Source organism: Stegostoma tigrinum, chromosome 16 (genome assembly GCF_030684315.1).
Source record: "Stegostoma tigrinum isolate sSteTig4 chromosome 16, sSteTig4.hap1, whole genome shotgun sequence".
NCBI lineage: Eukaryota > Metazoa > Chordata > Chondrichthyes > Orectolobiformes > Stegostomatidae > Stegostoma > Stegostoma tigrinum.
In genome coordinates, this window is record NC_081369.1 from 10,907,371 (window position 1) to 10,934,649 (window position 27,279).

The 27,279-nt window shown below is 41.0% G+C and overlaps 2 protein-coding genes across 2 annotated transcripts; one reads left to right on the top strand and one right to left on the bottom strand.

Annotated features, from left to right (window-relative positions):
* On the top strand, positions 1-22,017 carry LOC125460041 (testis, prostate and placenta-expressed protein-like). Its single transcript, XM_048547103.2, has 7 exons — positions 1-495; positions 1,195-1,256; positions 4,568-4,763; positions 7,072-7,133; positions 7,226-7,290; positions 7,378-7,410; positions 18,702-22,017. Exons 1-7 carry the CDS (start codon positions 306-308, stop codon positions 18,730-18,732), a joined length of 639 nt encoding a protein of 212 aa, XP_048403060.1. The 5' UTR covers positions 1-305; the 3' UTR covers positions 18,733-22,017.
* LOC125460040 (olfactomedin-4-like) lies at positions 21,461-27,279 on the bottom strand. Its single transcript, XM_048547101.2, has 5 exons — positions 26,940-27,279; positions 26,620-26,766; positions 25,395-25,613; positions 24,704-24,860; positions 21,461-23,048 (listed from the first exon to the last, which is right to left on the bottom strand). Exons 1-5 carry the CDS (start codon positions 27,000-27,002, stop codon positions 22,240-22,242), a joined length of 1,395 nt encoding a protein of 464 aa, XP_048403058.1. The 5' UTR covers positions 27,003-27,279; the 3' UTR covers positions 21,461-22,239.

The window sequence follows — 27,279 nt, forward strand, 5'->3', positions numbered from 1 at the left end:
TCACATCCCAACATTAAAAGTCATCTGCGCAGTTTTTATTTGCCCTTGAACTGGTCATTGCCTGGTGAGATGTAAAATTAAATGGGATAACAAATTAGGCAAAATCGTTCCGAATTGAAAAACGTAGCGGTGAGACATTCAGATTCTGGCTGTCTGTTACACGCTAAGAAAACAGGGTCATAAATAGGTAACAGTGAGAGATACTCGGTTGCTAAGTGACTATGTAGCTCCTTGGATACAGGTCACTGTGGATGCTGAGGTGAGTGGGCGCTGGGCTCAGAGCCCGGACGCGGCCGCGCAGCCAGATGCAGAAGAAACATGGTCACGAGTACGAAGGGCTGGGAGCGCCGAAGCCTCCGTGGCGGGTTAGCCTGGCCGCCCGGAAAACGGGCCTCTACCGGCCTGACCTGCCCACCTTACGCCGCATGAACATGGACGACGAAGTCAGCAAACTGCCCAACGAGCACTGCAGGAGCACCACCACATGCACGGCTGGTAACAAGGATCGAGAGCCGCGGTGGGGGCAGAGGACGAGAAAGAAAGTGTACGAGACCAGGAGCAAACAAAAGGGAGGAGGGGGGGAAGTGGGCTGGAGAATGGTAAGAAAAGTGGGATAGTGAACGGAGGAAAGCAGGAACAGGTAAATATGAAGCTCAGTAGGAGGTGGGACAAGCGCCTAGGGATCTGGAAGAAAGATCCTTAGAAGGGAAAGGTAGTGATTACAGAAGAGGGGCAGAAAAGGGCCTGTTAGAGCACAAGAAACCTCAGAGGTGAAAATGGATGATTGTTTGATGGGAAGGATCCCAGGGAAAGAGGCATCTGGATGTAAGGATGAGAAGCATCTAACAGGAGAGGCAAGGACCTCAGAGTAGGGGAGGAGAAAACATTGACCGGTGCATTTAAGTGTGTATTGATGCAGAATGGGGTGTATAATCGTTGACTGATAAATATACTAAAGCCATTAGATGTGACACAATCTCACAATGGTTTAAATCGGCACGAAGTGGGCTCTAAATGCAGCTTATTCACTGTTTCCTACAATGCACATACTGCTGGAATGGCACGGGTTTAACAGAACTGAGTGCCCCCCCTCCCCCATTGTTCTCATTGCTATACATCCTAGTCATTGAAGATGGGCTGGGACTAGGTCTTCTAGCTGCACTGAATTGATTTGTATGCACTTTTGTTTTTTAGATGACTTTGCAAGTTCTTCCTTTACCCTATTTGATCATCCAAAACAAACCCATGCAGCATTGGTGAGTGTTTGAGTCCAAGTTGACCAGTAATAATATAGTTGTACTTAGTCACAAAGAATAAACCACAAATTAGTCACAGACCAAGCCTAAACTGTACAGATTCGTGGGCAGGATCAAGGTCAATCAAGGACACTGAGATTGGAGAACCCCACAGCACATGTCATGACAAAGTGAAGAAAACAGCTGTAAGGATTTGGTACAAACAAATAACTATTTACATCTTACATTAGTCAAAACTACATGGATGCAATAATTAAACAATTTAATAGGCAAATTATTGAACAATAACAAGTCTCATTTCTTTAGTTAAAAGAAAGGTGATTACCCAACACATAATCCACATTGCAATCCTATAGTATTCCTATGGATTCATTCAACACAATTCTCTCATCTTCCAAGAGGATCTCCCACCTCAATCATTTATCTTCCCAGAGAATTGCCCATCAGAAATCTGTTCTTTTATCATGGAAAATTCACTAGAATTGAGGACGTATTGTAGCAACGTTGATTTAACAAGGAGTTATTACTGTAATATGGAGAAATGATATCTGGAAGGCCCCTCAATAGAGGCCACGTGTTAAATTTAGAAACAAAAAGTCAGGGAGGGCAATCACATTGTTGGGAGTGTACTATAGACCCCCTAAACAGTTAGGCAGAAATAGAAGGGCAGATATGTTGGCACATTTCAGACAACTGTAAAAATAATCAGTTAGTAATAGGTACAAGATTTCAGCATCCCCACTATTAGCTGGAATTGACATGTAAAAGGCTTAGAATAGGTAGGGCCCTTAAAATTTATCCAGGAGAACTTATTCAGCCAGTATATAGGAACTCCTACAACAGTCAGAGCAGTGCTGGATATATTTTTGAAAAATGAAGCCAGACAAGTAGCAGAAATGTTGATAGGAGAGCATTTCAGGAATAGTGACCACAACTCAGTAATGTTTAAGTTAGTAATGAAGAAGGAGAAAGATAAATCAGAAATAAAGGTTTTGAGGAAGGTCATTTTAATATGATAAAACAGATCTGACCAAGATGGAGTTGGAGCAGCTATGTCAAGGAAGATTTACATTGGAACAATGGGAGTCTTTCAGAAAGGACATAATGAAAGTGTTAGACCAACATGTTCCTAAAAAGGTGAAGAGTGAGACCAGAAAATTCCAAAAAACCCTAAATATTGACCAATGTACAGGATTGATATGGCGGGAGAAAAGAGAGCATGTGGTAAATACCGAGGGCTCAGAATACCAGAAGCCCTAGAGGTGTCTAGAAAGTGTGGAGGTTATTTAAAAATGAAATTAGGAAAGCAGGGAAGGGGGAACATGAAAAAAGAGTGGATGGTTAATTGAAAGAAAATCCAAAGGCATTTTATAAGTATATAATGGCAAGAGAATAACCAGGAAAAGATTAGAGTCCTACATGGCAAACTGTGGGTGGAGCCAGAAGATATAGGTGAGATTTTAAATGAGTACTTTAAACTGTATTCAGAAAAGAGAAGAATGATATTAGTATAGAATTCAGGGAAGAGGACTGTAATATACTTGAACAAAGGTGTGCAGGTTAAGTGGATTGGCCATGCTAAATTGCTCATAGTGTCCAGGGATGTGGAGGTTGTGTAAATTGTGGGAAATGCAGGATTACAGGGATAGGGTAGGAGGGTGGGTCTGGGTGGGATGATGTTCGGAGGGGTCAGTGTGGACTCGAAGAGCTGATGCCCTGCTTCCACACTGTAGGAATTCTGTGATTCTATGAATTACAGTTGGAGAGAGGAGTTACTAAAATTGGATAAGTCCCCAGGTCCTGATCAAATGTACCCTTGGCTGTTGTTGGAGACAAGGGAGTAGATTTCTGAGGCCCTGACATCAATTTTCCAATCCTCTCTGGGCGCAGCAACGCGGTAAAGGACTGGGGAACAATGATTGTGGTACTATTATTCAAGAACAGTGGTAGGGCTGAGCTAGAAAGCTGTAGAACAGTGAGAGAAAATCTATTTGCAAAGAAACTGAGGAACAAAATTAATTTCACTAGGAGATGCAAGAATGAGTCAGTCATGTTCAACTTGGCTTTGTCAGGGTGAGATCCTGTCTGACAGGTTTGATTGAGTTTTTCGAGGAGGTGACTAGATGTGTGAGTAAGGGTAATGCAGTGGATGATAGTATACATGAAGTTTTGACAAGGTCTAGCATGGGAAATTGGTCAAAAAGGTTAAAGTCTACAGGATCCAGGGCAATTGGCAAATTGAATCCAAAATTGTCTCAGGAGGCAAAGGCTGATGGTTGAAGGTTGGTTTTGACTGGAAGACCATGACCATTGGCATACTGCAGGATTCAGCTGTCTCCTTTGCTATCTTTTAATGATCTAGACATGAATCTGGAGGTTTGATCAGTGAGTTCATTGATGACATGAAAATTGATTGTGTTCGAGATAGGATGAAAGCCTTAGACATCAGGACGATTTGAGAGACTGGCCAGATGGGCTGAATAGTGACAAGTGGAATTAAACTTGAGAATTGTAATATGATGCATTTTGGGAGGAAGGGAATACATGATAAATGGTAGCATCCTAGGAAATACAAAGAATCAGAGGTGTTCTAGTGGGCATGCCCACAGATCCTTGAAGTCAACAGAACATGTGGATATGTGACTAAGATGGCACATTAGATACTTGCCTTTATTATTTAATTGAATATAAGAGCAGTTGTTATGATAGGGCAGTATAAAATGTTAGTTAGGCCACTGTTCTGTGTGCAGTTCTGGTTCCCCTAATCTAAGAAGGATGTGTTTGCACCAGGGAGGGTGGAAAAGAGGTTCACAAAGATGTTAAAATGTGAGGCTGGACGAACACAGCAGGCCAAGCAGCATCTCAGGAGCACAAAGATGTTGCCTGGTTTGGAGTATTTCAGCAATGATGAGAGACTAGGTAGGCTGGACCTGATTTTCTTGGAGCAGAGAAAGCTGAGGAGGGTGTCACTGAGGAGTACAAAATTACAGGGGACATAGATAGAGTAGATAGGAAGCAACCTTTCCCCTTAGTCGTGCTGTCATTGAGCAAAAGGATGGTGCCTATCTAGAAATCACTGCTTCAAAGGGTGGTAGAGGCAGGAACCATCATCGCATTTAAGAACTGTGTAGGGGATCGCTTGAAGCGCCTGAGCATTCAAGATTGTGGTCCGAGTGCTGGGAAATATGATGAGAGTAGATAGGTGCGTGATGACCAGCACTGACAGAATGGGCTGAAGGCCCTCTTTCTGTATTGTGAAACTGTGTGATTCTATGACTTTATTTATAATTGTGATTCTTGGTCTTTTTCAGTTATTTAACTATGCTGGAGGATCACTGACTATAAGTGACAAATTTTCTCCTGATGGAAAACGATATACAGTCCCCAGCGTTCATATTGAGAAACCCTGGAGCCACTATAAGCCTTTGATCACTAAGGCCTCAAAGGATTGGTCTCGGTTTGTCTCAGAGTGTGGGGAATTTGTGCTTCCCAAAAGGGACTTCAAAGGTGAGAGATTTAGAGAATATGATGGCTGCAATGACACTCATTGTTTTGCAAATTTTGAAAACTGGTACTGTGTTTACATTTTACTGTCATCATCATAAAACGAGCATTAAGAAGCTCAAAACCCTTTCTTGGTACTTTCATTGTGCCAGTTTAATTGAGCTACATATTGTGATTCAAAATTGTAACCAGTTTAAAGCCATCATCACATTTTAATTCTTTTTAACTGGTTGACTGTTAAAGGAATTTTATTATTTTACTCTCACTCAGAAAAGTAAACATCCCAACACCGTTCCCTGAGGAACCCCACTTTTAACTTGTCTCCAGTCTGAGAAATGTCCATCAATGCCTACCTGCTGTTTTCTATCTTGTAGCCAATTTCTAATCAATGCTGCCAAATAATCCCAAACATTTCTAATTTGCTAACCAACCTGCCATGTGGCACTGTAGCAAAATGCTTTCTGAAAGTCCAAATATACACCACCCACAGCACTAGCCTCATTCACTGTTTGTCTCACCTCGTCAAGAGCTCAATTAAATTTGTCAGATATGATCTGCTCTTGACCAATGCACATTGACTGTCTAGTATTAACTTATTTTTCTCTTAAGTGTATATTTATCTTATCCTATGTTATCTCTTCCATCAGTTTTCCCACTGTTGATGTCACGTTGAAAGCAGTTTCTGAAGTTATCTTTTATTGCTTTCGACAACAATATCACATTTATATTCCTCCAGTCCCCTGGGTCTAATCCTGCATTCAGAGAGGCCTGGAAATTTTCTGTTAACAGCTCTGTAATTTGCTCGCTTATATCTTTCAGCAATCTAGGATGCATCCCACCCGGGCCTGGCGACTACTCTACCTGGAGTGATGCCAGTCTTTTTAACAACTGTCTTTTTGTCTGTCACTTTGATGTGGAGTTGACTAACACCCACATTTTCAACTGGGCCATCATTACCATTTTCTAATTTGGTAAAGACAGAAGCAGAGTATTCATTTAGTACCACTGCCATACCTTTTGCTTCAGTGACCAGCTTACCTGCTTGTTCCTATGGCCCCATTCTATCTTTCAGTAATGTTTTACTAATATGTTTGAAGAACATTTTACTATTTGTTTTAACGCAGCCTCCCATCCTTTCTTCATACTTCCTTATTCCAGCTTTATCCTTTCTCCTGCATTCGAGATTTCTATTGCTATTATTATTTTTTGTGCATCATACGCCTCTTTTTTTCTTTCTTACTTTCTCATCAATATCCTAGTCATCTGGGGTGCTCCAACTTTGGATATCCTATATTTATTTCTCATGTGTGTGTATCTAGCTTGCAAGCTATTCATCACTCTTGAAAAATTCTCCCATTCTTCATCCACTGTTTTATCTACTAAAATGCATTTCTAATCAGTGTACTTCAGTTCAACTTTTAGGTTCCTAAAATCTACCCTTTTCCATTCTGGAATCTTAATCATTTGTAATATTTGGTGTTTCAATGTCCGAGAGTGGAGTCATAGAGTCAGACAGCACAGAAACAGACCCTTGAGCTGGCCCAGTTTTCTAAACTTAACTATCCCATTGGCCAGCATTTGGCCCATGTCCCTCTCAACCCTTCCTATTTATTTAGCTATCTAGATGCATTTTAAATGTTGTAAGTGTACCTGCCTCCACCACTTCCTCTGGCAGCTCGTTCCACATATGCACCATCCTCTGTGTGAGAAAGTTGCTCCTTAAGGTCTTTTTTGAATCTTGCCCCTCTCACCTTGAACCTATGCCCCCTAGTTTTGGACTCCGCATGCAAGGAAAAAGACCTTGGCTTTTCACCTTACCTATACCCCTTGTGATTTTATGAACCTTTGTAAGGTCACCCCTCAGCCTCTGATGCTCCAGGGAGAAAATCCCCTGCTAATTCACCCTGTCCCTATAACTCAAACCATGTAGTCCTGGCAGCAGCCTTGTAAGTATTTTCTGCACCCGCTCAAGTTTAACAACATCCTTCAGATCTAGTAAAGATGGCAGGTTTAAGAACGTCAGTGAACCTGATAGCTTTTTAATTGCAATTAATAGTAGTTTCGTGGTAGCATTACTGACTAGCTTTCAGTTTTAGCTTTATTAAGTGAATTCAAATTCTACTTGCTACTGAGGTAGAATTGGGACCCATGTTCCTAAAGTGTTTGGCTGGCCTTCTGGATTACTAATCTCGTTACATTATAGTTATGCTCCCACTTTCCCTGAGTTATGTCATACCTTAGTTCAGTACAGTAAAGTATGTAGTTTATTTTGGGTGTGTCCACTGACTTTATATTTTGCTGTTCCTTTCAGATGTACACTTCTCTGGTTATGCAGTCAGATATTTGAAACCCAACATTACCCAGTCCTGGAAGGTAGATTCAAAATTTAATTTCTCCCCATTGTTCTACTGCGATATAACTCCCCTGTTAGAGTCTTAAAATAATCACAATGTGTTGCTTTTCAGTATCACCTTCAATCAGAGCCATCGGTTTCCAAATACGATCAGAAGCCTATTCCGTATGAAACTTGGTAAGTCTAAATAAAGATTGTTTCATCAAATTCCTGTCTAGGTTTAACTATTTACTTACAATGCTTTTTTCCCCCCATTTTCAACAGGAATCGATATAGAAGGTTATCCAGTCCTTTCAGGTACTTGTGTTTGACTTTGTAGTACAGTATTCTTAGATATTGGTATTTTCTCTAATTTGTAAAAATTGTTTTATGCTTGCTCAGGTCTAAATTGGATTTATCAATCACAACTTACATGTAAAACTCATAGCTTCATCTTACCCTCACCCAACTAGCACTGATTCCAGCCCCAAAACAGCTTACAGCTTTCAAACAAAGCTAGTTTTTCTTCCATGACAGCCACATCACTTAAATGGATTGTATCACATTCATTGACCTATTTCCTTGTTCCTTCTGGGACAAGATTCTAAACAATTGGAGGCAGCAGGAGTTAATGAGAAGGGCACAGGTGTTCCCAAATAGGAGACAGTTATAGTCATTTTTAGGACACGCACCATTGAAACTGGTCACTGGTGGCCTGAAACCATCAAAAACAACTCCCACCCTTTTCACTTCCTACTTCACCCTGTTTACGTATGAAAGTCTTGCTTTATTCTTCTCCCTACACTTCTACCCTCCTGTCTTTTTCCTTTGAGATATCCAAATGGTGCACCTTGACCCAGTAGTGGAGGAACACCATGAAGGGTCGATGCTAGAGACACAACACCATGATGACACTTCTGACACTTACAGCCAGAAGCACAGTTACTGACAATGCATGTATCATGAAGGATGGATTACAGGCAGGATGTGCACATGGTGAGACATTGGGGAGATCTACCCCATACCCAGGGCACCGACCCAAAATTGGGCAGGTGTCTGCTTGCTAGCCATTGAGGTAGTACACAAGTTGCACTGCAAAGGGCTCTGAAAGCAAAAACCAGGATAGCAATGGGTCCCCGAAATATTTATTACAGAGTTTTATTTAGATGCGTGGGCCTCTTAAAATTGCCTAATGACTGCGCAGTTTGGAAGGAACGTTGCTGAACACTTAGGAACAAATAAGTGCATTGGGAAGCCAATTGGAAAACCTGCTTTTAATCATGCAGCTTGAGATGTTCAGCACTAACTTAAATATGGACACTCAAAGTAGGCACAGAGCTGATCGAGCCCCTTAAATCTACTTCATCTTTGACTAAAACCATGGCTGATCTGATTTCTCCACAACCTTGCCCTATCCTGATAAACTTTCAACTTCTTGCTTATCACGAATCTGAGGAAAGGAATTCCAAAGACTCATAACCCTGTGAGGGAAAAATAAGCCCATGTATTTAAATAGGTGACAGGTAACTCTAGATTCTCCCTCAAGAAGAAGTATCATTTCCATAACCACCCTATCAATATCCCTCAGAATCAAATATCTTTCAATTAAGTTATCTGTCCAATTAGTGGGTGCAAGTCTCGCTGGTCCAACCTTTCCTCAAAAGGAAACTCACCCCATGTTTTTAAATTCACCTTTGGGACATGTGTGTTCCTGGCTGACCAGCATTTATTGCCTGTCTGTAGTTGCCTGGAGGAAGGTGGTGGTTAGCTGCCTCCTTGAACTGCTGTATTTCCATGTGTTGAGGGACCCATAATGCCATTCAGGAGAGAATTCCAAGATTTTGACTCAGCAACAGTGAAATTATGTTGATATATTTCCAAATCGGGATGGCGAGTGGCTTGGAGGAGAACTCGCAGGTGGCAGTGTTACCATGTCTCTGCTGTCTTTGTTCTTCTTAATGGAAGTTGCCATGGGGTTGGAAGCTGCTGTCTCAGGATCTTTGTTGAATTTCTGCAGTGAACCTTGTAGATAGTGCACACTGCTGCTACTGAGCATCAGTGGTGGAGGAAGTGGATGTTTGTGGATGTGGTGCTAATCAGTCAGCTGTTTTGTCCTGGGTGGTGTCAAACTTCTTGAGTGTGGTTGGAGCTGCAGTCATCAGGCAAGGGGGCCGTATTTCACCACACTCTTGGTGGACAGGCTTTTAGGAATCAAGAGGAGAGTTATTTGCCGCAGTATTCCTAGCCTCTGACTACCTCTTATAGCCACTGAATTTATATTGAGCTTCTGATCTATGGTACCCGCCTGAGGTTAGATTCAGGAGGCTGAATGGCCCTGGCGGGACCCACGCCGTGTCAGTGAGCAGGTTATTGCTGAGCAGGTGCTGCTTGACAGCACTGTTGATGACACCTTCTATCACTTTACTGACGATTGCAAGTAGACTAACAGGACAGTAGTTGGCCGGTTTGGATTTGTCCTGCTGTTTATGTACAGGACATACCTGGGCAATTTTCCATGTTGTCGGATAGAACTCAGTGTTGTACCTGTACTGGAGAAGCTTGGTTAGGGGAGCAGCACGGTCTGGAGCACAAGCCTTCAGCGCTATTGCTGGAGTGTTGTCAGGGCCTGTAGCCTTTGCAGTGTCTAGTGCCTCCAACCATTTTTTGATATCGTGGAGTGAATCAAATTGGCTGAAGACTGGCATCTGGAGACCACTGAAGAAGACTGAGATGATCCATTCATATGGCACTTCTGGCTGAAGATTACTGCAAGTGTTTCAGCCTTATCTTCAGCCTTATCCAAGTATTAGTCTAGGAAACTTTCTCTGGAGTGCTTCCAATGCATGTACTTGTTTCTTCAAATAAGGAAGCCAATACTGTACACAGTTCTCTAGAGATGATCCTACTGATACCCTATGTAATTGAAGCCTAGCTTCCCAACTCTGCATTCACTTTCCCTCACATTTAATAATAATATTCCGTTAGCTCTCTTAGTTGCTTCTGCAGTTGTATATTAACGTTATGAGCTTTATGCACTAGATTTACCTCAGAGCTCTGTGGTCTCCCGCCATTTTTATAATCTTCTACACTAAAAGAGTGGTGGACGTTTTGAGCTCTCTTTCACAAGTGTTAATTTTAAATGTGAAATAATACATTTTTGTTAAACAGAAGTATTAAGGGATATGGGCCAAAGGCAGGTATATGAAGTTAGGCCACAGAGCAGCCATGATCTCATTGAATGGTGGGACAGCCTCAGGGACCGAATGGCCCATTCCTAGTCCTGTGTTGCTAATATTCTCTTTTTGTTCTTCTTGCCAGAGTGGACAGTTTCACAATTTTCCCACATTATACTCTGTTTGCCAGAATTTTATTAACAATAATCATAATAACAAACTTTGAATATTTTCCCGATGACAGACGTTAAGCCCTGCGATTTCCTGTTTCTCTCTATTTTTTAAATGAACGTCTTATATTCACTATTTTCATTCTAATGAAACCCTCCCCACATCTATAGAGTTTTGGAAAATTAAAACCAATGCATCAACTATCTCACTAGCTATATCTTTAAAAACCCATGAATGCAATCCGTCAGAACCTACAAACTTGTCAGCACACGGCTCCAACATTTGCTCAGTACCACATCCCTGATAATCATCATTTTCTTAAACTCCTCGCTCCCATTTCCTGATTTACAGCTAATTCTAGGATATTACTTGTATCCTCTACAGTGAAGACCAGCGCAAAATATCTATTGAAATCATCTGTCATTGTCTCATTTTCTGTTACTAATTTCCTAAACTCACTTTCTATAGGACCAGTGCACACTTTGATAACTCTTTTCCTTTTTATATATTGATAGAAACTCTTACTGTAAGGCAGAAATTCAAGGAGCTAGGGTGGAAGCTTAGAACTAGAACAGGCAGAGTTGTTATCTCTGGTTTGTTACCTGTGCCACATGCTAGCGAGGCGAGGAATGGGGAGTGAGAGCAGTTGAACACGTGGCTACAGGCATGGAGGAGGAGGGAGGGATTCAGATACCTGGATAATTGGGGCTCATTCTGGGGTAGGTGGGACCTCTACAAACAGGATGGCCTACACCTGAACCAAAGGGGTACCAATATCCTGGGGGAAATTTGCTAATGCTCTTCAGGAGGGTTTCAACTAATTCAGCAGTGGGCTGGGAATCTGAATTGTAGCTCCATTGAACAGGAGGTTGAGAGTAGTGAGGTCATGAATAAGGTTTCAAGGTCGCAGGAGTGTACCGGCAGGCAGGAAGGTGGTTTGAAGTGTGTCTACTTCAACGCCAGGAGCATCCGGAATAAGGTGGGTGAACTTGCAACATGGTTTGGTACCTGGAACTTTGATGTTGTGGCTATTTCAGAGATATGGATAGAGCAGGGACAGGAATGGTTGTTGTTTGTTCCGGGGTTTAGATGTTTCAGTAAGATCAGGGAAGGTGGTAAAAGAGGTGGAGGTGTGGCATTGTTGGTTAAGGCAGTCTTACGGTGACAGAAAGGGCATTTGATGACTCGTCTCCTGAGGTAGCATGGGCTGAGGTTAGAACCAGGAAAGGAGAGGTCACCCTGTTGGGAGTTTTCTATAGGCCTCCAAAAAGTTCCAGAGATTTAGAGGAAAGGATTGCAAAGATGATTCTGGATAGGAGTGAAAGTAACAGATTAGTTGTTATGGGGGACTTTAACTTTCCAAATATTGACACTTGACGCTATAGCTTGAGTACTTCAGATGGGTCAGTCTTTGTCCAATGTGTGCAGAAGGGTTTCCTGACACAGTACGTAGATAGGCCAACAGAGGTGAGGCAACATTGGATTTGGTACTGGGTAATGAACCAAGCCAGGTCTTAGAATTGGAGGGAGGTGAGCACTTCAGTGATAGTGACCACAGATCGGTTACGTTTACTTTACCGATGGAAAGAGATAGGTATATACCGCAGGGCAGGAGTTATAGCTGGGGTAAAGGCAATTATGAGGCGATTAGACAAGATTTAGGATGCATAGGATGGGGAAGGAAACTGCAGGGGCTGGGCACAATTGAAACGTGGAACTTGTTCAAGGAACGCTGTGTCCTTGGTAAGTATGTAACTGTCAGGCAGGGAGGAAGTGGTCGAGCGAGGGAACCATGGTTTACTGAAGAAGTTGAATCTCTTGTCAAGAGGAAGAAGGAAGCTTATGTAAAGATGAGGCCTGAAGGCTCAGTTAGGGCACTTGAGAGTTACAAGTTAGTCAGGAAGGACCTAAAGAGAGAGCTAAGAAGAGCCAGGAGAGGACATGAGAATTCTTTGGCAGGTAGGATCAAGTAGAACCCCAAAGCTTTCTATAGGTATGTCAGGAATAAAAGAATGACTTGAGTAAGATTAGGACCAGTCAAGGACAGAATTGGGAAGTTGAGCGTGGAGTCCGAAGAGAAGCAGAGGCGCTATATGAATATTTTTCGTCAGTATTCACACATGAAAAAGACAATGTTGTTGAGGAGATTACTGAGAAGCATCTATTAGACTAGACAGGATTGAGGTTCACAAGGAGGAGATGTTAGCAATTCTGGAAAGTGTGAAAATAGATAAGTCCCTTTGGCCAGATGAAATTTATCCTAGGATTCTCTGGGAAGCTAGGGATGAGATTGCAGAGCCTTTGGCTTTAATCTTTATGTCATCATTGTCTACAGGAATAGTGCCAGAAGACTGGAGAATAGCAAATGTTGTCCCCTTGTTCAAGAAGGGGAGTAGAGACAACCCTGGTAATTAAAGACCAGTGAGCCTTACTTCAGTTGTGGGTAAAGTGTTGGAAAGGATTATAAGAGATAGGATTTATAATAATCTAGAAAGGAATAATTTGATTAGGGATAGTCAACACGGTTTTGTGAAAGGTAGGTCGTGCCTCACAAACCTTATTGAATTCTTTGAGAAGGTGATCAAACAGGTGGATCAGGGTAAGTGGTTGATGTGGTGTATTTGGATTTCAATAAAGCGTTTGATAAGGTTCCCCACAGTAGGCTATTGCAGAAAATACGGAGGCTTGGGATTGAGGGTGATTTAGCGGTTTGGATCAGAAATTGGCTAGCTGTAAGAAGACGGAGGGTGGTGGTTGATGGGGAATGTTCATCCTGGAGTTCAGTTACTAGTGGTGTACCGCAAGGATCTGTTTTGGGGCCACTGCTGTTTGTCATTTTAATAAATGACCTGGATGTGGGCATAGAAGGATGGGTTAGTAAATTTGCGGATGACACTAAAGTCAGTGGAGTTATGGATAGTGCAGAAGGATGTTGCAGGTTACAAAGGGACATAGATAAGCTGCAGAGCTGGGCTGAGAGGTGGCAAGTGGAGTTTATTGTGGAAAAGTGTGAGGTGATTTACTTCGGAAGGAGTAACAGGAATACAGAGTTTTGGGCTAATGGTAAGATTCTTAGTAGTGTGGATGAGCAGGGAGATCTCGGTGTCCATGTGCATAGATCCCTGAAAGTTGTCACTCAGGTTGACAGGGTTGTTAGGAAGGCGTACGGTATGTTAGGTTTTATTGTTAGAGGGATCGAATTTCAGAGCCATGAGGTCATGTTGCATCTGCACAAAAGTCTGGTGCGGCCGCACTTGGAGTATTGTGTCCAGTTCTGGTCGCCGCATTACAGTAAGGATGTAGAAGCATTGGAAAGGATGCAGAGGAGATTTACCAGGATGTTGCCTGATCTGGAGGGAAGGTCTTATGAGAAAAGGCTGAGAGACTTGAGGCTGTTTTCATTAGAGAGAAGAAGGTTAAGAGGTGACCTAATAGAGACATACAAGATGATCAGAGGATTAGGGAGGGTGGACAGTGAGAGCCTTTTTCCTCAGATGGAGATGGCTAGCACGAGGGGACATAGCTTTAAATTGAGGAGGTGATACATATAGGGCAGCTGTCAGTGGTAGGTTCTTTACTCAGAGAGTGGTAAGGATGAGGAATGCCCTGCCTGCAACAGTAGTAGACTCGCCAACTTTAAGGGCTTTTAAATGGTAATTGGATAAACATATGGATGATAATGGAATAGTGTAAGTTAGATGGACTTCAGATCAGTTTCACAGGTCGGCACAATATCAAGGGCTGAAGGGCCTGTACTGTGCTGTAATGTTCTATGTTCTATCTCTTTTATATTTCTAGCTTGCTTTCTCTTGCTATCTATTTTCTTCCGTCCTCATCGTTTCACGCTTTTATATTCTGTCTAGTCTTCTGACTTCCCACCATCTTTACACAATTATATGCTTTCTCTTCAAGTTGATTATTTTCATGCTTGTTGGAATGTACTATTCTGTGTATTCTGAATCATCCGCTCAAATATCTGCCACTGCACCTCTGTTGACCTATCTCTAACCCAATTTGCAAGTTCACTGAAGTTAGCTGCACTTTAATAGAACCAATTTCTCTGTCATCTTTGTTTCAGCCATATATTCATTTCTCTAATTTTATTTGTTTTATGCCAACTTACTCATAGTTCATTTCTGGATTATTATCTTTGACGTTCTGCTTTTTAATTTAGTGCGTATCTTCTCAAACTGCCTGTACATAAGCACTTTTCTTGTCTGGGCTGTGTCGTTAGTAACTACATGGACTACAGCAACTGAATCCTTCTGCTCCCACTACATCTCCCCTCCAGCCCCGAGCAGAGGCTCCATATCCTGATGAAACACCCTCCTGTCCCTAACTACTGACCAAATTGGAAGACACTGTCCTCAGGGTTGTGGACACCTCCTGGAATAAAGTTTTCCATTTAAGTTTCCCCCTTCCTGATGCATCAGTGACTGCAGCTCCACCTCGAACTCATAAACTGTGAGCCAAATTCATTGGGTTACTAATGCCTTGCATCTAGAATCTCACATATGCTATATTTGCAGCACATCACCTACCTGTTCATCCTTATTGTGTCTCAATTAATTTATTTCTATTAATTACTTTATAATTAATAAACTCTGCCACCTCCATAAGATTACATTCAGAAATTTTCCAAATGCTGGTGTAACTTTTGGTAATTGTTTTTGATGGGCTTTAAAAGATCAGGGAAGTGAGCCAAATACTTACCAAGCAATTGCTTACTTGTTTTCCTGTAATGTTTATTTTTGTCTGAATGCGTTTTGAGGATTGGCGAGGATTGCTACTTGTTCGTGCCTTCCCGTGCAGCTTTTCAACTCCTACCCTTCTGGAGGCTGACAAGTTTGGAAAAATAAAGGTGCACTTCCCTCCCCAACTTACCAAAATCCCTAATTCATCACATTCATGTTTTATAGTCTGTCACCCAGTAAAAAGTCAAGTCACCACTGTCCCAGAGGACGATAGGGCCGCTCTCACATTATAAAGAGACAATTACTGGCGGTTTAACCTGAGGATCATCATGCCTAAATTGAGATTAACCATGTTTTGATTTACTTGGGGGCTCAAATACAGCGGACACAAGGGACCCCTCAGAATGAAGATATAATGATTGTAGCCAGGATTCTGGGCATTGATCTATAAGGCTTGCTGTCTAAATTCATACACCAGCTGGCCATTGAAAGGTAACCTGTGTCAACTATACTGACAAGGATTGGACAAATATTATAACACCATCACTGATGCTCATCTGTCCATAAAGAATGACCATCATCCAGGTATAGTTACTTCTGAGAAGCTGGAATGGCTTTGTCTGGCTACACTGTATGACTGTATCTCTGACAGGAGCTTGCTCCCTGATTTAACCAAAGTCCAATTGAGATCTGCTGCCCTGTGCCATGGTGTGCAAATGAGACTTAAAATATATTACACAAATTTGTGAACTTAGCCATCAGTGTGCCCTGTTGAGTCACTATCATGTTGCTGTGCAGCACGAAGGCAATATTTTTCTATCTAGTAAACAAAAAATGGCAATTTGAAAAAAATGTTTCTCCTAGATTGCAATGTTCGTTATTCCAATGCCTAATCTGTTTGTTTGTGATCAGTGACTCCTTCAACAGTCAACTCCGGTTTAATCATCACAGTCTTGCCTCCAAACACAAAGTTCAGAAACTTGAGCACTAGGCTAGTTTGGCACTTTAGTGCAGTACTGAGGAAATGTTATCATGTTTGAGGCATCATCTTTTCAATAATATAGTGAACCATTAGCAACCTATCCTGGAAGTGATCTGCTTTTGATAGCTGTAACCTGCATGTTCTACCATAGTGGCATCATAGCCAAATGTAATCCCATAATCACTGATATCCACACAAGTGAATGGGAAAATGACATTGGATTGCAATCAGTCATGAAAACCCGAATGGATCATTTTTCCTCCTTAGCTCTTATTCCTGTTTATCTGAACTACAGCTGCCACGGAATAGCAGTTATCAGTCCTCTGATATTTTGGATTTTGTGAACATACAAATATACAGAATAGAAATACAGATATATTATTCAGTGCCTGAAAACCCCCTGCACCATTTAAAATGATCATGGCTGACCTGCTTGTGTTTTAATTCCACATTGCCATTTACCTCAAATCGCTGTTTATTATCCAATCTACCAAAACACTGTGAACTTCTGCCTTAAAAAAAAAGTGATCTCACTTCCATCACTTTCTGAAACAAAGAGTTCCAAAGTCTCAAAATCTTCTTAGTGAAAAGAAGTGTTAGAAAATATTTAACACTCTGTCCTGAAAGGGAAATTCCTAATTTTAAAACACAAGAGCAAACATCCTTCCCACATCTATCTTGTCAACACCATTCAGGATTTGGCAAACTTAAATCAAATCATAACTCACTCTTCTAAACCTAATAGAAAAATAGGCTCATTCCAGATACAAATCCAATAAACCAACTCTGAACTAATTTAGTGCAATTTAAATCCTTCTGGATGTGAGTTTGCTCGCTGAGCTGGAAGGTTAGTTTCCAGACGTTTCGTCACCATTCTAGGTAACATCATCATTGAGCCTCCGACGAAGCGCTGGTGTTATGTCCCGCTTTCTATTTATCTGGTTAGGTTTCCTTGGGTTGGTGATGTCATTTCCTGTTCTTTTTCTCAGGGGATGGTAGATTGGCTCCAAGTCAATGTGTCATTGACAACACATTGACTTGGAGCCAATCTACCATCCCCTGAGAAAAAGAACAGGAAATGACATCACCAACCCAAGGAAACCTAACCAGATAAATAGAAAGCGGGACATAACACCAGCGCTTCGTCGGAGGCTCACTGATGATGTTACCTAGAATGGTGACGAAACGTCTGAAAACTAACCTTCCAGCTCAGCGAGCAAACTCACATCCAGAACCTCAATCTGAGCTACAAATCTTCTCAAAACTCGCTATTTAAATCCTTTTTAAAGTGAAACTACAACTGCACCTAATATTCATGATGTGGTCTTACCAATGACCTGCAACTGAAGCATAACATCCTTTTATGTTCAACTCCTTGTTACTAAGAATATGGGTCGATGATTATGTGCATACCAGCATATTAACTTTTTTGTGATTCTTGCACCAAAACAAGTTAATACTTCTGTATCTCAGGATTCTGCAGTTGTCTCCATTTAGGAAACACTCTTACTTTTTTCCCCATTATTCCTGCCATTTTCTCATATTGTACTTCATCTGCCAGATATTTGCCCTCTCACTCAACATACTCAGTCCATCTGTAACATCTTAATGTATTCTTCACATCACACTTCCTTACTATCTTGGAGTCTTCTGAACATTTAAATATGATGCCTTCACTTGCCTCTTCTAAGCCATTTATATAAATGGTAAAAAATTGAAGCTCTGGCACAGACCCCTGTGGAACTCCACATATCACATTCTTCCAAATAAAAACCCAGTTATGTGTAGATAACAAAGTGTGGAGCTGGATGAACACAGCAGGCCAAGCAGCATCTTAGGAGCACAAAGGCTGACGTTTCGGGCCTAGACCCTTATGAATATTCTGTTTTCTGCAAGCCAGCCAATCTTCTATCCATGCTATTATGTTATCCCTACATCATGAGATTGTATTTTCCATAATGACTTTTGATGTAGCACCTTATCAAATGTTTTCTAGATATCCAGGTCTATTGTGTCTACAGACTCACCTTTATTTTAGTTATATGTGATTTCCCTCTGGCCATATCATTCTCCTCTTGCCAATTACCTCATTTTCCTTCATGTGCAGCTACAGTCTCTTTAATTATTGATTCTAATAGCTTCCTCTGATAGACATGGACTAACTGGCCTATAATTTCCTGCTTTCTGCCTTTCTTATTATTTTCTAGTTCAGTGGAACCTTTCCAGAATCTATAAAACTTTGCAAAAATAATACCAACTCATCCACTACGTCATTAGCAATCTCTTTTAAGCTGGGCTTGGACTTGTCAGATTGCAGCTCTGTCAGTTTTCTCAGTATCATTTCCCTTATGATTATAATTTTACAAGTTTTCTCTCTCCCTTCCACATCGTGATTTATAGCTATTGCTCAAGTGATGTTTGTGAATTTTATAGTGAAGGCAGAAGCAAAATATGTGTGGGCAAGGTCTACACCAGTTGCTACGAGTCTGTTTTAGTATTACATGTAGTGAGTTAATTTGTCCTATGGAACCTTTGTCTCTATTCACCCAAGATTCAAAATTGCCTTTAATAATGCATTCTGTTTTATAGCCGTACTTCCTTCCAGCGACCTTGGTACTAGAGCACATCGTGGGTTCAGAAGCTATGAGCCGAAGTTATCTTCGTGGAATCTGTTACCACATTTGCTGCAGGATCAGGAGCTGATAAAATAATTTCATATAAGTAAACAGTTCTCAACCAATAGTAAGAGCATATTTTACTTTTCATTGAGTAAACTATAGTGGAAGTGAGCTGGTGCTGGTGCTTTTCTTTATTGATCATGTATTCCTGTAACCTACTGATTCACCTCTACTGCACACAGTGATACAATGTGCACCTTATATCAGATACAAATCACTAGACTGATTTGCACAGCAACCATTGCATTAGTGAACATCATCAACAACACATTCTTATTCTATCACAGTATTTGACAGTCTTGAGGCAGGCCAGTAATATTGTCAATCAGTGATTGTCCTTAGATGCCTTGCAAGCCAGTGAGCTCAAGAGTCAACTGAGTTGCTGTGCATTTGGAGTCACATTTTGACCAGGTAACTGGAGCAGATTTTCTTTCCTAAAGGACATTAGTGAACCAGATTGATTTTTACTACAGTTGACATGATTGCTATTACTGAGACTAGCTTTCAATTTCAGATTTCACAAATTGATTTTAAAACTCATCAGCTTTATGAGATTGAATCTGTGTCCCCTGAATTTTAGCCTGGGCCTCTGGATTACTTGGCCAGTGCCATTTCCACTATATCAGCATCTCCCTAGTTTTAAACGTAATGGTCTCTGAACAGAAAGGAATAAAAATCTTTTGACAGTTGTGGAACTCACATCAGGGAATAGTAGCTGATGTAGTTATACAGGAGCCTATTTAGCCCATGGGTCAGTGCTAAATCTCTACAAGGAAAACTCAGTAAATCCATAAATTTACCCAGCTTCAAAATCTCCCCACCCATGACCTCATTGCAGGACCAGCACCTCCCCCCGTTATCCCTGCCTCATTGAACTGTCCGTCTTCAATCCCACCTATCCAATTCTCCTACCTCACTGACCAATCCCCCCCGCTGTCTACCTCACTCACCTTTACTAGCTTCATCCCCGCTTCCTTGACCTGTCCATCTTCTCTCCCACCTATCCGCTCGACTATCTACTGCTATCACTGCCGCCCCGCCTCTATTTATTTCAGAGCCCCCTTCCCTTCTCTCATTTCTGAAGAAGGGTCCCGACCCGAAATGTCAGCTTTCCTGCTCCTCTGATGCTGCCTGGCCTGCTGTGTTCCTCCAGCTGCACACTGTGCTATCTCAGTAAATCCCATATCCCAAATCATTCTCTTCAGAAAATTATCCAATTCCCCAAGAAAGCAAAGACTGAGTCTGCCTCTGCCACACTCTTAGGCTCCATAAAGTGTGTTTGCTCATATCACCTATGGTTCTATTGCCAATCATCTTAAATCTGTCTCTTTTGGTTCTCAGCTATTCTATTTCTCCCAATCCACTCTGTCAAAATATCTTATGATTTTGCATTCCTTTTTCAAATCTCTGTTACTCAATGTTAAGTTTGCTAGGTAGTTGAGACAGTGAAACAATTTTTGAGGTAGCTAGATTTGGATATAATGATTTGCAGGTGCAAAATGAAAACACTGACATTGGTTGGACTAAATGAACTTTTCCATTTTATAATTATTATGTTTTTTTCTTATGGAAATGGCTTAATGTCTTGGCAGCTTGTCTTAGGACAGGTGACTTATTTATTAAGCCAGACATCTGAATGCATGCAGTCACCTGGGAGTGGGATCGAAAGCCTGCAGGTCAGATGGAGGCATGGGGGAAATCAGAGACTGGAAGAAGAGGTTGGTGCTTCACTGAGAGAGTCAGGAGAGAGAGGGGTCTCACCACAGTTGCCTAACCTAGCACATGGAATTTAACAGATAAATGAAATGGTACGTTCTTCAGGGACCTGACGGTCCTCATCTGTGTTTAGCTTCCAGACGCTCTTTGCCATTATAAATCTTCTGTAAATTCCACATAGTAAATGGAAATAAGGCTCAGAGTCTTATTATAATATTTAAAATGCCAACCCATCCCCATTATTACACCCTCCACCCCCAACTTCCAGAAACAGGTTGGATGCTCCCCCTCCTGTCCTATCCATTAAAGCTGGAAGTGGGAGAACTGATGTTGGAATTCAGATTGTTAACCCTTTAAACTCCTACCCTGTGTCTCTATTTTACTATTGCAGTAATAAAGGCTATAATGAGACAATGTATTTAAAGAGTGCATCACTGGTCGACTAGATGAGAAACTCAAAATGCAAATGTCCTGTATTATTTTAGTGACTATGAAAACAAATGTATGTGTCCAGCTTTAAAATTGTTTGACTTCAAATGTTTCAACTGACTTAAGCCTTGTCTCACATGCTGGGAATCACTATCAACCATAAACACAACTGAAATCCAACACCTTCAAATTCACTCCCTCCACCACTGGTGTACAGTGGCAGTATTGTGTACCATTTTTGAGTTCAGTGCTGTAACTTGCCTAGGGTTCTTTCACAGTATCTCCCAAATATGTATAAGCTACCATCACCTAGGAGGATAAGGACAGCTGTTACATGGAAATTGCACACTTCCAAGTTTCCCTCCAAGTTGCATCATTCTGTCTTGGAAGTATATTGCTATTCTCTCAATATTATTGGTTCAAAAGCTTGAAACAACAAAGGCTCAAACTGACACAAAATGGTTGCTGCCATTCATGGAATACCTAGCGCAATGATCAATAGAGGGAAATAATATGGAAAGCTGGTTTATCGGTAAAGTTGTATGATCTTTAATACAAATCGGTAAGAAGAACAAATTAATCTGCGACATCACAAGACATGGGATGACAAAGGCCGCTGTGTATATGCTATGCCCAGATAATAGAAAACATATTCTTTAATTACAACACAAGCACATAATGAGAAAATAGCTCACCATCATAATAGTTTTTCACTTTAATTTTAGATCAAATGTTTAAATGTTTGAAATGAATGGAATTCAACAAGTTATGGTTATTCATATAATAACTGTTATTGATCAGTGGTTGTTCAGTGCTGCTAGATGTTAAATGTTGATATGCATAGACAAAAGTACCAGTAGTTACATCAATCTCATTTTGCTCTACTGTCAGAATGACCTGAGTTATCTGTTGCATATTGTGGTTACACTGCATACTACATTCAAACGCACAGTATTGAAGCAATATTTGTATTGAATTATTTCAGACTACATCTAGTCCAGTCTTAACTGAGATGTTTCAAACATTGAATGTCCATATGATTTGCTGCAATCCTTATTAATTAAATTCACACATGTAAATTACTGCGAAGAACCATACAGGTGTGCTCTTGTTGAAATGTTGTCAAACTGAAACATTACCTGTTTCTAATTCCACAGATGCTGCTTCACCTGCATTTCTGTCATTTCAAGCAATACTGTCAAGTATTGTCTGCAAATATATCTTTTTGTATTTAGCTTCGTCCTATTAGCTGGACCTGAATAGGTTCCTTTTATTGCTTGATTCTTAGAACTTCTGGTCAGAGGTTATTCAAATGTTAAATTGTAACTAATAACATAAGCATCACTGTATACATACAACTTCTTATCCTGTGGGTTGTAGTTCATGTACTGAATGCCAGGCCAAATTTTTCGGAATTGGATTTTCAAATCATATCGCTCAACTCCACTGGTAGTGTCAAACATGTAAAAGATTTCTTCTAATTCAGGACTTACATATCTGGTAGCATATACAACCCCACACACCAAAAAGGCATTGGATGCTGATCGTTTGAATAAGGTGGTGTTCCAACTTTCGAGTAGTGAGAGGTCAGTTGTATTAAGTCGACTGACGACCAAGTTTCCAAAATTGAATGTAGTAGAGTAGAGCACCCACAGCCCATTTTCATCTGTTGCTAGATCCATGTCTGTGTATACATAACAGGAAGCAAGTGTACAGTATGGAAACTTGTCATTAAAACCAGCAAATGGCAGGGTGGCAGATATGACATTTTGTGTGGTCATGTCAAACCTGCAGAGTTTGTCTAAGTTATAGCAATTGTAATAGTAGGCATCTCCGTACATTACGCCGCCTGAGCCTTGAGGATTATAGGTTTGAAAACTTATGTCCTTAAAAGCACCTTTGGTGAGTAATTTAGAATAAGAGCTGTAAACACGAATCTTAGTTCCATATCTATTACTACTGGTTAGAACTACAAGCCAGTGTTGATCCTCTTTCCCGGGAGCTGGCAGTGGATCTTTCCCCCAGGAACCATATGGATAGGATGTCCCAAAATGATTAAGCATTGAAGTCCTGGGATAGGAGACTGCTTTTAATCTTCCAAAGGAACAGGATCCTGTGAGAAATCCCATAAACCCTGTTAGTGTTACACTGAGAAAAACAGCAATATGTAAAGCATAATAGCATATGCAAAACATGGTAAGAGCAAAAAATGCATTTGATACTTCCCTTTTGATGTGATCAACCCTTCATAATTTTAGATCTTCATCAGCATCTTTCACTTATTATTCTTCAAGAGAAAAGATCCTAGCTTGTTTAGTCTTTCTTGATATTTTCCTACACAGTCTTGGCATTATCCTTGTAGAACTTCATTGGTCATTTGACATTCTGTTTGTAATATGGATCTGAACATACACAGTTGAGTATTTCTAATCAAGGTTTCATACATATTTGACATAAATTCTTACGTTTTAGTTATGTTCCACTATAATTGTACTTTTCAATGATACTCTGACTACATTAAGTCCAAGTTTAGGACCAGGGACAAAATCAAAAATTGTTGATCATGTTGTATATGTGACTAGTCCAATTCAATTTCTTGTCAATGACAAACATGATGATGTATGTAGTGGGGGAATTTGGTGATGGTAAGGCTATTAAATATTGAGGGACAAACAAAAGCAAAAATTATTGGAGAAACTCAGTAGTTCTGGCAGCACTGTGAAGAGAAAACAGTTAACATTTTGAGGCCAATGACCTAAGGCTGAATTTCTCAAGCAACTTCGGTTTTTGTTCCAGATTTCAGCATCTACAGTTCTTTGTTTTATTTTAGGACCAGAGACATAGGCAGGGCATTTGGCGTCAGAGTGACAAGTTCTGTTTCCGGAAGGAATTTTTGTTGCTGCCAGACTACAAATGTATAGCTGCTGTTCTTATAAAAATCGCAGTTCTGAACTCTGTTCCCCTTTGCACAGATGCTGTATATTTCCAGTGCTTCTGCTTCTTTCTCCCCAAATTTATTGAATTCAGTTTCCCAATTTGGCATTCTACGATTAGAACTCAAAACCCCTTGTTGATTAATTCATGAAATAACTACTAGGATACTGTACCTGTAGGACTTTATACCTTGCCCTGGCAAACCGCTACCGTTGCTTCCTTGCTGTCTGACTTAAATGGTATTCCCTGTGCTTTAAATGCAGCATTGTGAGAGTAGGAGAAAACCAAATGGAGTTAATCAAAATAGGTGATTATTCAGTTTGGAGAGAAGTAGCGTTTATAGTTGATCTGCAATTGCAAGCTGCTGAGATGGCAATACCATGAGACAAATGATGCCGTGCGAAGACAGAGAAAACATTACAGGGCTACAATGTAAGATCTGTAGAATGGGACTTATTACATTACTCCTTCAAAGAACTGGCAGAAGCATTATGGTCCAAATGGTCTCTTTTCATTACTGGATGATTATATAAAATATCAAAATATCTAGTAACAGCTTGTGCTTGTATTAACTAGTCACTCATTCCTGAGTATTACGTAAAGGCTAAATATGGTCAGTTCTGAAGCTGATTCACTATTTTTTCTTCTGATCCATTTACCTTTGAACAACAGTGTTTCTTGGGTGCAAAAACAAGAAGTAACAAAACTCAATGCAAATAGTGTTTCACAGCTGAAAGATTTCATATGTCCTGAACAGAAAACGTCAGGGCAGATTCTTCTTCCTGTTGTATGTTGATACTGATTAGATTTGTTAGCTCTGCCTGTTTTACTCACCTGGCTGTGTAGTGACATATGGAGTTGGTGTTACTAACAGTGCATTCTGGCAAGAGGTTAGACTCCTTTTCAGGATGTTATTTTTTCTGTGCTCTTGAATGACTTTAAGTCGGTCATATTTCTCTAATTCATCTACTTTGTTGGTAATATTTTGTGCCTGTTGGATACAGGAAGGAATTATAATTAAATAGTGCCTTAGACCAACTCAGTGTGGTCACTGTTAGTATGTAAGAAACATGGTAGCCATTTTTGGCACTGGATAAGTGAAATAATCAGATGTTACTAATGACACAGTCACATCTTACTGATGTCTTGTCAAGTTTCTTCTGTAATTCATTGACCCATACTGACTGGAAAGGTGTCAAGTAAAAACCGAGAGAACAGCAGATGCTGTACATCAGAAACAAAAGCAAAAATTGCGGGAAAAGCTCAGCAGGTCTGGGAGCATTTGTATGAAGAAATCAGAGTTAACATTTCGGGTCAAGTGACCCTTCCTCAGAAGAATACCAAGTTGGTTCTCAGTTTGGTATGAATTAGATTCCATTCAATCATGGGAGTTTCAAGGAGCTTCACACCCTCCACGCCCTGTCACCACACACACACACACACACACACACACACACACACGCACATTCATGCATGCATATACACACACATACACAATAGTCAACCAGTACTGTGCCCTGGTTACCTGTGTATCCAGATAGGTTCTCTCATCATTGTTCCTAGAGCACTTTTCTTGAAGTTGGTTGAGCAACTCATTCAGCTCAGCAATTTCAATCTCTATTATCCGATATGAAATGATACTATATAGTTCACCATCATATTCTTCTTCAAATTCATGAATGCGTTGCACAAGGTTGTTCAATTTCTGCTCTATGTAGCCAGTAATTTCAAGAGGTTCATTGAACTGGAGGATAAATCGAAAGCATTATTCTTTGTTAAATAGAATAGGACATCAATTGCTTAACTGGTGACTCATTCTTGAGTATTATGTGAACGCTAAATGTGGTCAGTTCTGAAACTGATCTACCATTTTATCTTCTAGAAATGGAAGAATATATTTATTTTAAAGCGCAAACTTTCAAGAAGGCATCAGATGTTTATTTAAACAAAAACAATGTTCATGTTATGGGGAAAACGCAGGAGAATGACCTCAGAGTCATAGTGCTCATTCAGACAGCTGGTGCAGACACAATGGGCTGAACGGCCTCTTTCTGCACCATTCTAAGCTTGGTTGTGCCCAGAAGTCAAGCAGGGGTGTGTGCAATTTCTACTCCCTAACCTGCCACTAACTGCAGGCGAACTGCAGACCTGCCTTTTGGCATGATACCAATTAGTTTTGCTGCAGGAATTGGTCAAAAATCACACAACACCAGGTTATAATCCCACAGGTTTACTCGAAGACACAAGTTTCGGGGTCTCACTCGTTCAGGTGTTGGTGAGAGACGTGGCATGAGGCACAGAATTTATAAGCAAAAGATCAAAGGGTCGTAGAACTTTTGCAAATGTGTTGAACAAACCTAAGAACAGGGCGGTGACTTGAAAGAAATTTTAGAATTTGCATATTAATTCTTTCTAACTGATTAAAGATTTAACAGCCAGCTTAGGTTTGTTCGACGCATTCGCATCGGTTCTTATGACCATTTGATCTTTTGCTTGTAAATTCTGCGTCCGATGCCACCTCTCTCGCTGACACCTGGAGAAGGAGTGCGACTTCCAAAACTGATTCTAAAAATAAACCGGTTGGACTATAGGCTGGTGTCAGTGATTTTTGACCTTGTCCACCCCAGTCCAACACCAGCATCTCCACATCGCGGCAGACGGTGGAGCAAAGGATGGAATGAGTGTAGAGGTTTTTTGGGAGAGTGGAGTTTCTGGCAGACAGTCGTTGATTCCTGCCGCATCCTTCTCACCTGGTGTTTGTTCAGTTTGAGGCTGCAATTCTGAGAGATTGAGTATAATTGCTCGAGTTGCATGTGAGGGAACGGCCCATCAGACATCTGAAGGTCGCAGTAGCATCTCTTCGCCACCCGAGCCTCCCCACGAGCATCGCGATCCGCCTACGCAATGGACAGCAAGGGTGAAAATTAGTGCAGGCTCTTAAGAAGAGTACATCAAACCTAAGCGTTTGCTGGGGTCCATTCCCATCTCCTTATGTTATGGAATGTAGCTCAGTAACACTGCCTTGTTAGGAACTCTACTGGTAATGTGCAATCGACCGCATTCTACTTACAGAGGCAAGGCTCAGGATCAGAAAGAACCCGAATTTCACGCCCATATCAGTAAACAAAACCATCTCTGCCCCGTTGACATGAGCCTCAGCTCCTGAAGACTGCCGCGCTTATACAGACTCAGGAAGGTGGGACTGACTGGGGCCCCTCCCCTGACAGGAACTCTCCGGTTGAGCTCTATGGAGATCGAGAGTTGAGGTGAATATCGCCCGTTCAGCGGCAGGTCTGTCAGTAGTGCCACACGTTCCAGAGCTTCGCTAGAAACCCTCAAAGAGAGAAGGATGTTCGATTTGCCGCCAACGGAAGGTTTTTTTTATCCCAGTTAGTACATTCGAGAGTGAG

Coding starts and splice junctions, on each gene's coding strand:
- LOC125460041 (XM_048547103.2), top strand. CDS start 306: ATGCAGAAGAAACATGGTCACGAGTACGAAGGGCTGGGAGCGCCGAAG. Junction 496..1,194: donor CACCACCACATGCACGGCTG/GTAACAAGGATC, acceptor TTTGTTTTTTAG/ATGACTTTGCAAGTTCTTCC. Junction 4,764..7,071: donor TCCCAAAAGGGACTTCAAAG/GTGAGAGATTTA, acceptor TGTTCCTTTCAG/ATGTACACTTCTCTGGTTAT.
- LOC125460040 (XM_048547101.2), bottom strand. CDS start 27,002: ATGGTTTTGTTTACTGATATGGGCGTGAAATTCGGGTTCTTTCTGATC. Junction 25,614..26,619: donor TCAAACTGAACAAACACCAG/GTGAGAAGGATG, acceptor TTTATCCTCCAG/TTCAATGAACCTCTTGAAAT. Junction 24,861..25,394: donor GAACCTATCTGGATACACAG/GTAACCAGGGCA, acceptor TGTATCCAACAG/GCACAAAATATTACCAACAA.